Source organism: Nycticebus coucang, chromosome 16 (assembly GCF_027406575.1).
Source record: "Nycticebus coucang isolate mNycCou1 chromosome 16, mNycCou1.pri, whole genome shotgun sequence".
NCBI classification, from domain to species: domain Eukaryota; kingdom Metazoa; phylum Chordata; class Mammalia; order Primates; family Lorisidae; genus Nycticebus; species Nycticebus coucang.
In genome coordinates, this window is record NC_069795.1 from 25,685,238 (window position 1) to 25,700,112 (window position 14,875).

Consider the following 14,875-nt stretch of genomic DNA (forward strand, 5'->3'; position numbering starts at 1 on the left):
TTAGAGACTCAATGATTAAGGACTTTCTTAATCAATAGCTCTCACTTTGTCAACAATTATGCCCTTGAGTATATTAAATAACATTTTTACCATTATTTTGTATTATCTTAAATGGAGGTGTTCTGTCATTTGAGAATGGAACTGATCTCGATTCTGTCCTATTTTGGATGTTACGTGTTTCATGAATTTATTTCCAAGTGGCTTTTATCTATTTTAATTACAGTCAGTTACAAAAGTTTACTTTAATTGCATACATACTTGATAACCCTGTCTATAAATGTTTCTAATTATTATCTTAGTAGACTTATTGACCCACACATGGTTTCCAAGCATAAAGGGAAACTTCAGAATTTCATATTTTTAAATCCCAGCAGATGGCAGTACAATGCTTGCTTTAAGATTAACAAATAAAGAAAAAAATATTATTGATTTAAAAATTTCAATACTTTAAACCAGGCGTCCTCAAACTTTTTAAACGGGGCACCAATTCACTGTCCCTCAGACTGTTGGAGGGCCGGACTATAGTTTAAAAAAAAAAAAAAAAAAAACTATGACCAAATTCCCATGCACACTGCACATATCTTATTTTGAAGTAAAAAAACAAAACGGGAACAAATACAATCACACCGCTTCATGTGGCCCGCAGGCCGCAGTTTGAGGACCCCTACTTTAAAGTATCATTCTTATACTAGTTGGAGACAAAAACATTCTGAATTTTCATATTGATCTGATAAAAGAATTTTTTAAATCTTGTGGGCATACAAGAACATGTTTTAAGCTTTTTATTATTAGACTTAAATTTTTCTTAATTTGTTGAAGTAGAATGTGCTTGTTGGTTCCTACTTAGGTAGACGGAAATAAGTAAAGTGAAGGACAAAACAGACTAAGTGGCGCTAATTGATCATATTCTGATCAGAATACATCATGGAACCATGCTAGGTGTGCATTCTACCTCCTAAGAATCCCTCACCCAAGTAGCAAAGAGTTATGAAATGGGAACAGCCACTGAGTTTCTCCTCTGCTTAATGTTGCAACACACCGGAAGTTTCAAATGTCTTGTCTTTTCTTACTTTGAAAATGGATTTTGTTGATGAATTTTACTCTGTGATACGAAAATCTTGACTCTGTGAAATGAAAACCTTGACTTAGGCCACTATACTTTCAAATAATAGGTTTACGAATAAATGAAGTGCCTACTAGATGCTGCACTTAATGCAACAAATTTTCCATGGAATTGCCCCACATAACATATCACCACGAGAAGGTATAAATACTCTGGATTAAATATACAAACCTATGATGTTAATTACCGGAGTTAAAGTCAACCAATAAATATTCACATCTAACATCAATGAAAAAACATTTTCAAAATTTAAAATTCTGAATTTTATGAATGATCCATTCATCAAATGAAATAAATATTTATATTATGAATTAAATTTTATATTTGTAAGTACCTTAACAACACAAAAGAAAACATAGTAAGTGTCCAAACAGTCTTCATATCTCACCCTTTGGAAATTAAATAATTTTGATTTCTTTTTAAGGAAATGTTTCAATGGAGTGCCTTCCTGGTTCAAGGCCTTGTGCGGATGCTCTAACGTGTATAGCCATTGACTTATTTTGTGATGGAGAATTAAATTGTCCAGATGGTTCTGATGAAGACAATAGAATCTGTGGTAAGTTCATTCCCTGCCTGTCTCCCCGACCTTCTTTTTCATGCTCCCTCACAGCACATGTGCACACAAAAGAATACCTTCAGATACCTAAAACTGCTAAGAATGAGCTAGTCCAGTAGTCATTTTCTAATATAATTTTAACATTTTTTAATTGCATTAATATTTTCCTAAACTTTATATGTAACATTAAAAATGTTCGTTAAACAGAATTCCATTCATTGACTTTGGAAAGGATACTGTGCTTAGCAATGTCTTTTATGAATGTGAGGGGAGGGTGGCAATATTTTTCATCCCTTATTTATATTAAAGTACACCAAACTATTATGAATTTGACTTCTTACATACACAGTCTCCCTTCTTCCCATTGATTTATGATATTGTTTTCACCATCATATCAGTCCTTTTTTGTATGTGCCATTTCAACACCATCCAACTCAATGAACAAGCACCATTTTTAAATTGTATTGCTGTTACTCACCTCTTTTAGTTCTGTGAATACTGGAAACTAGTTACCAACTCAGAGCCTCATGACTAAAACATCTATGTTGTATCTGTATATTTTGGCATCTGTTTGGAGGATTAATCATTATTTTATTTTACTTCATTTTATTATTCGACACTTAAGTAGGACTTACTATAGACCAAGTATAGTTTTAAATGGTTCAAAGGTATTTACCCTTTGGCTTCTTTTTGTAGTTGGGTTCCATTTAGAAAATTTTACTAGAAAGTAGTATGTAAATGTGTGATTTGTTGTTGCATATAACATAACTAAGAAGATTACCTCACAGAACTACAGAGGGCAACTGAGAGGCTAAAATATTAAATGCAAATTTGAGAATTAAAAAATTCATAACTATTAAATTGAGCATTGCTCTGATTATTGTTATATTTGTTATATTTTATTAATAGTTATTGCTACTAATTTCTTACTGCACCTAATTTGTAAATTAAATGTTATTACAGGTTCAATATTGTTCATGCTTTCAGGCATCTAATTGAGGGTCTGGGCACATAACCACAGTTGATATGGGAGGACTACTACTGAATTTGGATAAGCTTAACCTATAGTTTAGTTTTAAAAAATTAAACAGAAGTAATGAATTGCACATATTTTGATATGTTTAATAATCAGTTTTGGCTGCCTGCAATTAGTTCCTGAATTGTATTAAAGATGAGTTCCTCTTTGCTTCCCTTTGCCTTTCAATTATTTATTATACTTTTCTCATCTTGCTTGATATTAATTAAGGATGAATGTTCCAATAAGGACCAACATTTAAAATTTACCTATCCACTCGTTATATGCTTTAAAAGGCAGGCAGTGGGTCTGTTTCCCAGCACCAGCTCAACCAAAGGCCACTGTGCTACAGACACTTCCACTGAGCAATCCCACTTCAAATGTTCTTGGATTAAATTCAAACCTTTAAAGTTTAACTACACACTTTGAAGTGCACTCAGAACATATTGGAAGAAAGTGCAGGCTACGGAATATTTTTTAATCTATTTTATATAACGAAGTTACTCAAAGAAGAAAAAAGCCACCTGCGTGTTTTGCTGCAGTGTTCAGGCATTCCACATAACCTTTTCAGGAAGAAAATGATACAAGTCTGCCATCGTGAGGTGGCAAAGGTGATGCCGATTTCTATTTCAAAAATAATAGTGTCTGTCAAGATAGGCACATAACTTTAAGCCTATATAATGAGGATCAATTCCTTTAAATAGGGAAAATGGCATTATTAATAAATTACTAATAGATAAATAATCGGATCATATATCATACCCATTATTTGGTCCCTACCCTCATGAAATTTATAATTTTCATGATAAATTATTATCTGTGTACTATCTATCAAAAATAACCATAAATGTATCACGGAAGTGTAGAAATTTGTGCTAAAATAGGGCTTAAGGCCATGAGTTAGTTTTCCAAGCACTATTAAACTCATGAGATGAACCTCAGTATTAGAAATGAATTAATTATCTGAATTCCCTTAAAAACATAATCAACTGCATTATTATGTTTCACTAACAGGAGGGTTTTGTTTTTATTGAAACTTAGTAGCAACCGAGCTTCCATGTCATTATACATCTTCAGCAGATTTCCATTTTCTTGATTCTTTTATTTGTAGTTTACAGTTAGTAGTATACCAGTTTTAGTAAGTAGTTTTAATCACTTTCAAGATAAGGGAGTGGAAGAATCAGGCAATTACTCTATTTTTATTCAGGGAGAACTCAAGGATGTAAATTTTCTTGTCCATTTTAATCAGTGACCCAAAATCCTACTGGACTTCAGTAGAAACTCAAACTTTCAAAGATACGTTTTCCACCTGAGAGTCCTTTTCCATCAATCTGCATTCACAGAAAAAAATCTTAAAATTTAATTTAGAGAATTTTCTCTGTGAGAAATTAACCTTTGCTCTCACTCTTTTTTTTTTTTGCCCTTTTGCTCCAGCTGTGAGCTCTAATTCTAGTTGTGTTATTAATAGGCTCACATTAATGTTGACTTATGCAGCTTCCTCTTTTAGTCTTTAGTTATTTAGGTTTATACAACTTACAGCTGACTATAGCTGAACCGAGATTTCTGTAAATTGTTTTTCTCTTCTGATTAGAATTGCATCAGCAAGAAAGTTCACTTTTTAGCTGACCTCGGAGAAGGAAAGACGCTGACTCACCCTTAGGCCAATCCTCAGGATTTTTTGGAAGTTGGCAAATGTCCTCATAGTTTGCATGCCTCATATATATGTGCAAAATAGACCTGGGTGGAGATTATGTTTGATTTATATATCCTGGAGAATGCCCTCAACTAAACAAAATTACTAAATATTAGCCAGCAGAGGGAGCTCTCAGCGGTTCCTAAGTGCACACCTTTATGAATCCCAACAGTTACAGCCAATATCTCTGACAATTCTAGAATATCCGATATTACTCAAGAGGCTCATTTATCTCCCAGTCAAAATGTTTTTTTCTAATTCTGCACTAGAAACAACTCTGCAGTCTAAGACGTCACAGTCCTAAACATCCAGCAATCCTATTCATCTATGGTTTTATATCATTTTGTTTTGTTTTATTCTGTTTTTTTCTTTCTCTCCCCCTGAAACCGTACTCTGCTTCATTGTCACATGAAAAATTAAATTATCTGGAAATATTTTAAAATCAGATGAAAGAATATATGAGAAATCCCTTTGCACAAGCCTATATCTCAAAATTATATTTCAGCATTCCAAACTGTGTTAATAGAAGTAGTTCAATACCATTGCAATGTTATTTTCACTGCCTTTAGGAATATTCTGCTCCTATGCTCGTATGCAGGAATTTACCAAAGGCCATGTACAGCAGAATTTGACCCGTAGATTATCCACTCACACTGAAGCTTAGCAACTTTACAGAAAACTGGACAGGCAAAAATGATCATATTCTTTAGGACACTAAATATTATAGTAAATAATCTTAGGAATCTATTACCTATATCACAGTCCAAGAAAGATGGCAAAGAGCTGCACTGTAGGCTGGCAGACAGTATGCCAACTCCTTTTGGACCAATCCTCTCTACCCCAGAGTCCTCCACTGGATTCTCTACAACTGCTGACAGACAAGGGAAGAATGTTACAGATCTTTCTGTGATAGAAACCACATTTGGAAATAAACACGATCAGTCCCACACTAGTTTTTTATTCCACTCTGTCACATCACCTCATCTGACTGCAGGGGATTTGGGGAAGTATAGCTTAGTCATGTGCATATGAAAGAAGTACCACAGAGTTTGTCACACTTAGAGCCATCTTTGACACTGGAGACGTAAGCTCAGTTTCTTAGAAAATTATGAATCCTATTGAGCCCCACAAAGGGTTGATATCTTCTCAAAAAAAGTGTAGTGAATGATGATAAGAATTACTAAAATTTTACCAGTCTAGGATATAAATCTTACAAATGCTTTAGCTGGTCTTATTCCCTTTTTAATTCCTTTTTTCTCTTTCTTTTTTATCTTTTATTTTATTTTATTATTCTTATTGTTTTTTTACTTCCACCTGTTTGTCCTGAATTGCAATTGTAAAGCATGAGAACACCGGATAAGATGGCATTCTTGCTTTTTAAGTTTCCTACTTCTGTCATTTATGCTTTTTACCTTGCTTTCCAGCCCAAGAGAGGGTGATGTCATTATGCTGTCTGTGTATATTGTGGTGGTAGGCCATACAGCACAACATGCTCTGGAGTAGGACCACCTAGCTTTGCACCGTTGCGTAAGGGCCAGAAGGCCTCTGCTAGCTATTTAACCCCTCTACGCCACACTTCCCCACTTCACAGGGTTGTTATGAAGTCTGTGTTAAATACATTTATAATGACTTTAGAACAATAACAAGCACATAGCAAAACTTTAAAAATATTAGCAATTATATTTTAAGGCTGGCAGGGTCGAATGATCTACAACATCGTTTCCAAGGATCTTAATTTAAATATAAACTATCCACAATAGCAGTGAGCTTTAATGCACTGCCTCTCATTTTTGAGTTCATGTTCTTTATTAATTGTGATTAAAAGGCTCTATCTATGACATAAAATACAAGCAAACACTTTTTTGTGGTCATTGAACCTAAGACATTAACTATCTCAATTGTTTCTCCTGGTTTGTAGTGGGCAGAGAGTTGAGAGTGAAAAAAGAGCTTTACTTTTACAACTAGAAAATTATTTACTACTGCATTAAAAAGTCACATATTTTACTGTTTTTCTTCAAATCATGACAAATTACACCTAATTCTTCTTGTTTGCTGCACTAAATTATTATACATGAAATTCAGTTCTCTCAACAAGCCACAATTTTCTCCATTTCCTTTCCTGGGTCTTTGCTGGATTGTTCAGAATTTAATCCTTGTTTTGGGGGTTATTATCTTTTCTGTTGTAGTTTATTCTTTCTTTGCTTTGCTTTTTCTTTGGTCACCTCAGGTGATTATGTCATAAACAAATATTATTTTGTAGGGCATTGTTCTTCAAAAGATTTTGAATCTTAAAAATAACAAATTATATTTTTATGCTTTTTAAAAACATGCAAAAATAGCACAACCCAATCAAAAACATGTTGTTCATCTAAGATTTCTATGTGCTATCTAATTTTTGAATTAACATTTTTTTTTTTTTTTGCAGTTTTTGGCTGGGGTTGGGTTTGAACCCACGACCTCTGGCATACGGGGCCCTACTCCTTTGAGCCACAGGTGCTGCCCTGAATTAACTTATTTTTTAGAAAAAATATTTGATTGCATATAATTACTATAATGTCTATTAGATGTCTAATTTGGTATAATTACTATAATGTCATATTAGATGTCTAATTTGATATAATTACTATATAATGTTATAGTGAGCTTTTTCATACCTCAGTGTAGGATTAGTTTATTCTAGCACTCATATTCACAAAATAGCAAATTAATTTTGATTTATTTTATTAATTTTTCTACTTCCCATCAATGCTTCTGGCATCTGAAAAATTTACCATCTACACAGAGAAAAAGAGCACATTCTAGGAGTCATAATTCTAGAATAGGGTATCAATGGAACTAAGTAATTAAATATAAACAAAATAATATGAGAAGACTTAACATTGTGAAAACGAAAATAATTAGCATATACTATACATAGCAAGTGCATGAGCTTAAACAAAAAGTCATAAAGTATGGATTTTAATGTAGTCAGAAATGATTCAGATATAAATTAAAGGCAACTAATAATGGATGACACTAAAGAGTGTTCCATGAAATAAATGTATTATAAGAACTAAAAGAAGAAAATGAATAATCATGGAAAACAAAAATTATAATCAGGAATATAGACTGAAAATATTGAACTCCACAGTAAGCCCATCCAACAGGAGCAAGAGTGATGAAGTTTAAAAGATGGGCAAAAAGATTGGCTAGAAAAGGATTTTATTTCTAAGCCTTTTCTGGTGGGGAGATTTTCATATAGTTACTGGAGTAATGGAAAAGGAGTTCTCATGGAAAAGGAATTATCTAGCACTATTTTTGCCTGGCCTTATTCTAATTACTTTCAGAAAAACATAGCATTGTGTATATATATGTATTTGAAATTCACCTAGCTATACTTTAATGAGGAAAATAGGACAAAAGATTAGGTATTATTTGTCAAAATTGACAGTTGATAATTCAGATATACTTGTTTCCTTACAAAGATGAAAGAATACCCTTTAAATGTAGATGAAATATGAGTGCGTAGAAATGGAATCCTTTTCTAAAGAACTCCATGATAGGATGTATAAGGGCATTTGAAAATATCTAATGGATTTTAGAAATGAAGTCTAATTAACTCCCGTTTGGCCATTTCAGTTTTGTAAAATAGCCTTGTACAGACTCTGTCCTGAGTGTTCTGTGCAATGTTCGTTAGCCAATTTGGATTCCAAGACTGTTTCATGTAATATTAATTGTGATCTTTTTGCAGCCACAGATTGTGATGGACAATTTTTGTTGACTGGATCTTCTGGGTCTTTCCAGGCTGCTCATTATCCAAAGCCTTCTAACCCAACTATTGTTTGCCAGTGGATCATAAGGTAATATGTCATCTTCTATTTTCTGTCCTTAAGTCATAAAATCATTTTCTGATGCAATATCTTATTGCTTTTGGCAGTCTGTTTTAAATGATTGTTGTTTTCATTAGCCATAAAGCAAAGTCCTCCCATCTGACAAACTCGTCGCAAACATTCTTTCTTGTTCTTAACCTTTCAGAAAGGCATTCTGCCCTATGAAAAATACTGTCTAATAATCAAGGCCATCTCATTGGTCTCTGATGTAAGGTTTGCCCCCCCGCAATGACTGGCATGAATCATGGGCTGCCAAGGCAAATAGCACACAAGCATGGCTTTGTTTCGCAAAAATGAAATTTCATATGACCTGCCTCTGCCTGCAGAAGAGTTGTTTTCTCGTTATGCCAGTAACTACCGGAAAACCTCCCTTGGTGTGATTTAGATGCACCAGATTGAGAACAGGGAACCCTCTATTTACATCCTTTTTCCTACATCTTGAACATTTAGACATGTGACTCTATATTTGACCTCTAAGCTCTTAATTCAGTTGACCAATTTTATCATGATGATGAACAAAATAATAAGGCTCCTAATAGCTGATCTACCTTAATGCTTGTTGTGTGACCGGAGACACGAATGATCAGCAGCTTTGCCGGGGTGTAAACTAGCTCCTGTAATTATTAAGTCAAGAAACAGACTACACGCAGTTAGATGAGATGAAATGGCATGTAGCGAAAATCTTTATTCCAAATTTTGGTTTTATACTCTTCCAGTCACGTACACACTTAATCTATTATCTATTAGTTTCATCATCTTATCTTCTTTTTTACATATCTGAAATTTAACTTGAATGGAAGTATTTATCATATCAATGCAATCACTTGTGTAGTAAAACTCTTCTTCTAAACAGTGACTAATTTCCAAGCAGGTCACAAAGATGAAAGTAGCCACAGGTGAATTGAATATCTTCAAGCATTCACTCAGTTTACTCAGTATGAAGTAATGACTGCGTTCTTCCCTCAGGGAAGAGCACCTATAGACCTCTGACAATATGTTGTTAACATGTCAACCCTCAAATCTCTGAGGAAGGGTGGCAGGCCCTTGGATCTCAGGCTTTATGGGGTGTACCGCTTCAGAGAAAAGGCCTAAGGAATTTACAACTCCAAAAAAGCCTAACCCTGGGAGTAACCCACGGGGGTCCAGGTGTCTTAAGCCTCTGGAAGAAAAGCAAGTCATTTTAAACTCACACTGAATTTACTTTGTGTGCTTGATGTAGGATATATTTATTTCTAAATATTATCCTACAATGCTAGCCTAAGCATTTTTCACATACAAATATACCTAACATTCCCTTTTAATATTCCAAGGAGGAAAAAAATTGTGTTCTCAAATAAGCATAAGGGAAACAAACTCATCAAAACTTAAAGAAAAAACTTAAATATGTTAACATGCAACCCAAATTTCCAAGAAAAACTTTCTGACTAAATATTTCCCCCACAGAGCATACAGAATGAGTGTTCCATGGAATTCACTTTGCACATTTATATTCTAGTTTATTTCTCTTAACAGCTGATGGTATTATGGTTTCCCAATCTGACCTCTGCCATAACCATTTTAATCATTATGATGATTTCTCTCTAGAAAAGTTGAGAATCAATGTAATAGGGTAAAAGGCAGAGCCTTGGGGTCTTGCCAGACATGATAGGAAATGTACCCATAAATAATCAGAGAGGTTGTTTTCCCATGTAGATATATCCCAGAGAGGAGATGTGAAGAAATAATTGTCTCATATACATTTACTTGTCATTATTGTTGGAAAGAAGAATATCCTGTTTTTTCGAGTAATTTCTATTTAGAATGCAGCCCCATGGAAAATATGTGACATAACTAAGGGCACAGTTTTCTGTCTCAAACTCTGAACAACACACTATTTATGTACCAAGAACAAAAAATAAAATTATGTATTTAAAATGGTAGCTCTTCAAGCCAAATGAAAACCAAGTTGGAGGAGGTGTCTTACTCCACATATGTATGTGAGATATATGTATGTATATATATATATAATATTTTATATAATATGTGTGCAAAAGATATATTCATATGCATAGAATCACATCAAATTTTAAAAGAAGTATTTATAGTTTTAGCATTTTTCATAAAGAAAATGAAAAATAATTGTGCATTTAAAATGTGAATAGAAAGCCTTAGAAAATCTTAAATTACTTTCACTGAAATCTCACTCTTGAGTACGCAATGATTTCTTCATGTCATCTTTTAGATATTAATACCAAATAAAAATAATTTAATTATTAAATCCACTTCTTAATAAAGTTAGGTCAAATTTAGAGAGTTTACAAGTAGAATGAACGATAAACTTTTGCTATAATGATATCATTTATGTAATGAACATCCTAGATTAATTAAGAATTTATAATATTTTTACTTCCACTCACTGCATTGATTAATTTTTTTTTGTTGTTGTTGTTGTTGTTGTAGAGACAGAGTCTCACTTTATCATCCTCGATAGAGTGCCATGGCATCACACAGCTCACAGCAACCTCCAACTCCTGGGCTTAAGCGATTCTCTTGCCTCAGCCTCCCGAGTAGCTGGGACTACAGGCGCCCGCCACAGCGCCCAGCTATTTTTTGGTTTGCAGTTCAGCCGGGGCCGGGTTTGAACCCGCCACCCTCAGTATATGGGGCCGGCTCCCTACCGACTGAGCCACAGGCGCCGCCCTGCATTGATTAATTTTTAAAACTATTTTAAGAATTTCACTATTGGTGCAGGGATGAATTTAAAAATCTGAAGAACCTAAAATATTACACTAAAACAAATATTGTATTTCATGATGGAATTTGATTGAATCAATAATATAAATAATCTATTTTTTGTCTTTTCAAAACTGATTCCTGTATTAGAGATGCATTGTACTAGCTTGTTTTTCTCAGTAATGAACAAAAGGGGAATAATGAATGGTTGTTCTGCAAGCTTGAACAAACAAATAGTGGAGAAATGGTTAGGATTAGTGCAGCCTTGGAATTACATTAACTCCACATTTACCATAAGGCCAATGGTTAAGAATGAAGGTACTAAAGAAGTTAGATTCATGTGGATTCAAATCTAACTTCTTTTGATTCAAGTTGTGAGATCGCAGACATGTAACTTTGCTTCTTTGACCTCAAATTTCTGCTTCTATAGAGTTCAACATTTCTAACTAGTGTGGTCAAAGTCATTATTAAATATTATAATGAATATAAAGTGATTTACCACGTACTGAGCGCTCAATAAAATGTAATATAAACATAGAAAAAGATTAGATAACAGTACAATATAAAATGTATACATTTACAAAAATGCTCATCCTTTTAAAAAATCAGAAAGTAACCAAAATGTCTAATATTATACAAACATCTGATTATATTTTCAAATTCATCTTACTTTTATAAATGCTGCAGTTTATTGTAAATCCATTAGCTTTTCTGAATCAGATGAAAATACAAAATAGTATGTGCTTTTTTTCTCTCTTCTAATTTTTTTGAGAAAGCAAAGGACCCCTGAACAGAACGGCTCCCAGGGAGCTTCTCTTGCTCCATTCCTTAGTTTCACAGCTTGAAAACAACATCAGACCAAGAAGAAATCATTATATTCTCACCTAGAGACACCAAAACATTAATTAAAAGAACAGAAATTATCCCTGTAAGCTGCTTCATTTCTTTTGCCTCTGCCTTCTTCAGCTTTGATTCTGGATTCCCTGAAGGTCTGACCAGCAGGCTCAATCCATCTGTCCCTGAACTGACCTAACAGAGGCCGAACTGAAATAAACAGCTGCAACCAGAACTTTGCTGTCCTCTCTGTGTCTGAGCTGGAGAGATCTGCTCATCTCTTCCCTTGATCTCCTTACTTTTGCCAACCCCCTGTGCTTTCTGAACTCAAAAAAGAGAAGCCACGAGTGTACCATTGCCTGCGTGGATCTATTTTAATCCAGCGGTCCTCGAACTGAAGTGCTTATCACAATGCAGCTTTTCAAAATAGATGCCTCAGAATCTACTCCAGGACTGCTGAATAAGATACTCAGAGCTGAAGTCTGTTTGTCAGTATTTTTAAAAAATAATCAACCACTGTTCTAATTTGACCTCTTTGGAAGCAAACCTTGGGCACCTCCAAACATCTGGATTTCAGCTTCGATGTCTTTAAATTCTGCCCATCTCACAATTGCCATTTCACTATCATCAATCCCACTGTTGAAGACTAAACTCAAGCCTTTGAAATCCAGCCCTCTGACCAGAATTATAATATAATGTATGACAAACCTGGGTCTTCCCACAGATACATCTTTCCCAATAATGAGCTTTAGACCCTCAAAAATCAACTAACTTTGTAAAGGATGTTTTCAATTGCCTGATTTGCCATGTTGTACTGATGATTGCATACCTAAAAAATAAGGTTGGCATGCCATCGTGTATATTTACCACAATTTCTTTATCCCTTCAAGATCTGTAAAGGCTGATTACACATTCAGCTATTGTGAATAGTGCTACAATAAACATGGGAGTGCAGATAATCTATCAATACACTGAATTTCCATCTTTGGACCTATACCTAGCAGTGTGAACCTCCATAGTGTTCTCCACAGTAGTTGTACTAGTGGACCCTCCCACCAATGGTTTATGAGGGTTCTTTCTCCACATCCTCACTAGTATTTGTTATTGACTCAGTTTTTGATAAAAGTTGTTTATCTGGGATGAGATGATGTATCTTTGTAGTTTTATTTGCATTTCTCTGAGGTAACAATGTTTAACATTTTTTAACATATCTATTGTCTGTTTGTATGCCTTATTTTGAGAAATTTCTATTCGTATCCTTTGCCCATTTTTAATCAGATTATTTAATCATTTCCTATCGAGTTGTAGGAGCTTTGTATATATACATTTTTTTTAAAAGTCTTTTTTTTTTTTTTTTTTTTTTGGCCAGGGCTGGGTTTGAACTCGCCACCTCTGGCATATGGGACCAGCGCCCTACTCCTTGAGCCACAGGTTCCACCCTTGTATATGGTTTTATTATTAATCGTTGGTCAGATGGGTAGTTTGCAGGTATTTTCTTCCATTATATGAGTTCTCCTTTCACTTTATTGATGTTTTCACTTGACATGATCCTATCTGTCCAAGTTTGCTTTGTTTGTTTGTGCTTTGGAGGTATGACCAAAGAAGTCCGCTATTCTTCAGGGAAATATGAATGAAAACCACACTGTATTATCACCTCGTATCCATTAGAAGGTCCACTACCAACAAAACCACACCAAACAAACAAAAAAAAAAATAGAAAATAACAAGTGTTGGCAAGAATGTGGAAAAGCAGACCCCCTCGCACACTGTTGGTAATAATGTAAAATCGTGCAACCATTTTACTAATGAAAATCAGTATGTAGTTTCCTCAAAAATTTAAAAGTAGAAGTAACATACAATCTAGTAATCCTAGTCATACTAATGTCAAAGAAATAGCTGCATTTCCATGTTCATTTGTGGCATTATTCACATAAGCCAAGAGGTGGAAATAACCTGATTTCTATCAACAGGTGTATGGATAAAGGAAACATAGTAAATACATAAACTAGAGTTTTATTTAGCCATAAAAAAAGAAGGAAACTCTATTCATAATGCAAAATGGATGAACTTTGATGTCATTACACTAGGTGACATAAGCCAGTCACAGAACAATAAATGCAGCATGACATCACTTCCATGAAACATAGGAAGTAGTCAAACTCATAGAAACGGAAGTAGAATGGTGTTTGCTAGGAGTTGGTGGGAGTAAATAGTGGGGAATTGTTGTTCATTGGATATTAGACTTTCAGTTCTAAATATCTGCTGTACAACACTGTGTTTATAATAAATAATAAATACTGCCCAATACACTTAAAAATTGTTAAAAGTATAGATAGCTTGTTTTTACCGTAAGAAAACATATACAATTTCTAGAATGCATTAAGAATGATAACAACCGTTGAGTGACCATAATCTATTTTGCTTTTAATTTAGTGTAAACCAAGGACTCTCTGTTAAACTGGGCATCGATTCTTTTAATACATACAATACAGATATATTAAATATTTATGAAGGTATAGGATCAAGCAAAATTTTGAGAGGTAAGTTAAAACAAATATACAATCCACTACTGAAATGAAAATGTATGGAGAACTTTTTGGACTGGTACATTTAGTATGTTGTTTAGGACTAAATATGAACACTAACGCTTTATAATAGACATAATGGATTTTCCTGAATTGTTGATCTATTCTACAACAAAAATAATCATGTTGGGGATATAGAATTAAGTAACATATGCAAATATTTCTTCAAGATAAATCATTTATAATGAATCATGTGCTTTTATTAAGACACTTTTGTACACTCAGAAGTATCCATTCACTCACTTCTGTGGATAGGGGTACATTACCTGAAAAAGTTTAACAGGCACTACTTTAAACAGTCATCACTTCCAGAAGTTCTCAAAGATTTACTCAAAGAAGTATTGAATCATAGTTCCTGGAAAAATTAAAGATCCCTTCCTCAGTACCCCCATAGCATTTCTCGCACATCTATTAATTCCACTGTTTATTTTTTTATAACAAACCAATTGTTTTCTACTATATGATCTTGGAGATTTCTTCTACCTGTC

The 14,875-nt window shown here is 34.0% G+C and overlaps 1 protein-coding gene across 3 annotated transcripts in view; it reads left to right on the forward strand.

The window, feature by feature from the left end:
* TMPRSS15 (transmembrane serine protease 15) overlaps positions 1-14,875 on the forward strand; it is a 131,950-nt gene that overhangs the window by 30,527 nt on the left and 86,548 nt on the right. For all 3 annotated transcript variants that reach the window (XM_053565816.1, XM_053565817.1, XM_053565818.1), the window contains exons 6-8: positions 1,548-1,679; positions 8,118-8,226; positions 14,236-14,342. In XM_053565816.1, the coding sequence (XP_053421791.1) occupies positions 1,548-1,679; positions 8,118-8,226; positions 14,236-14,342 (348 nt within the window). The remainder of the gene's footprint in view (positions 1-1,547; positions 1,680-8,117; positions 8,227-14,235; positions 14,343-14,875) is intronic.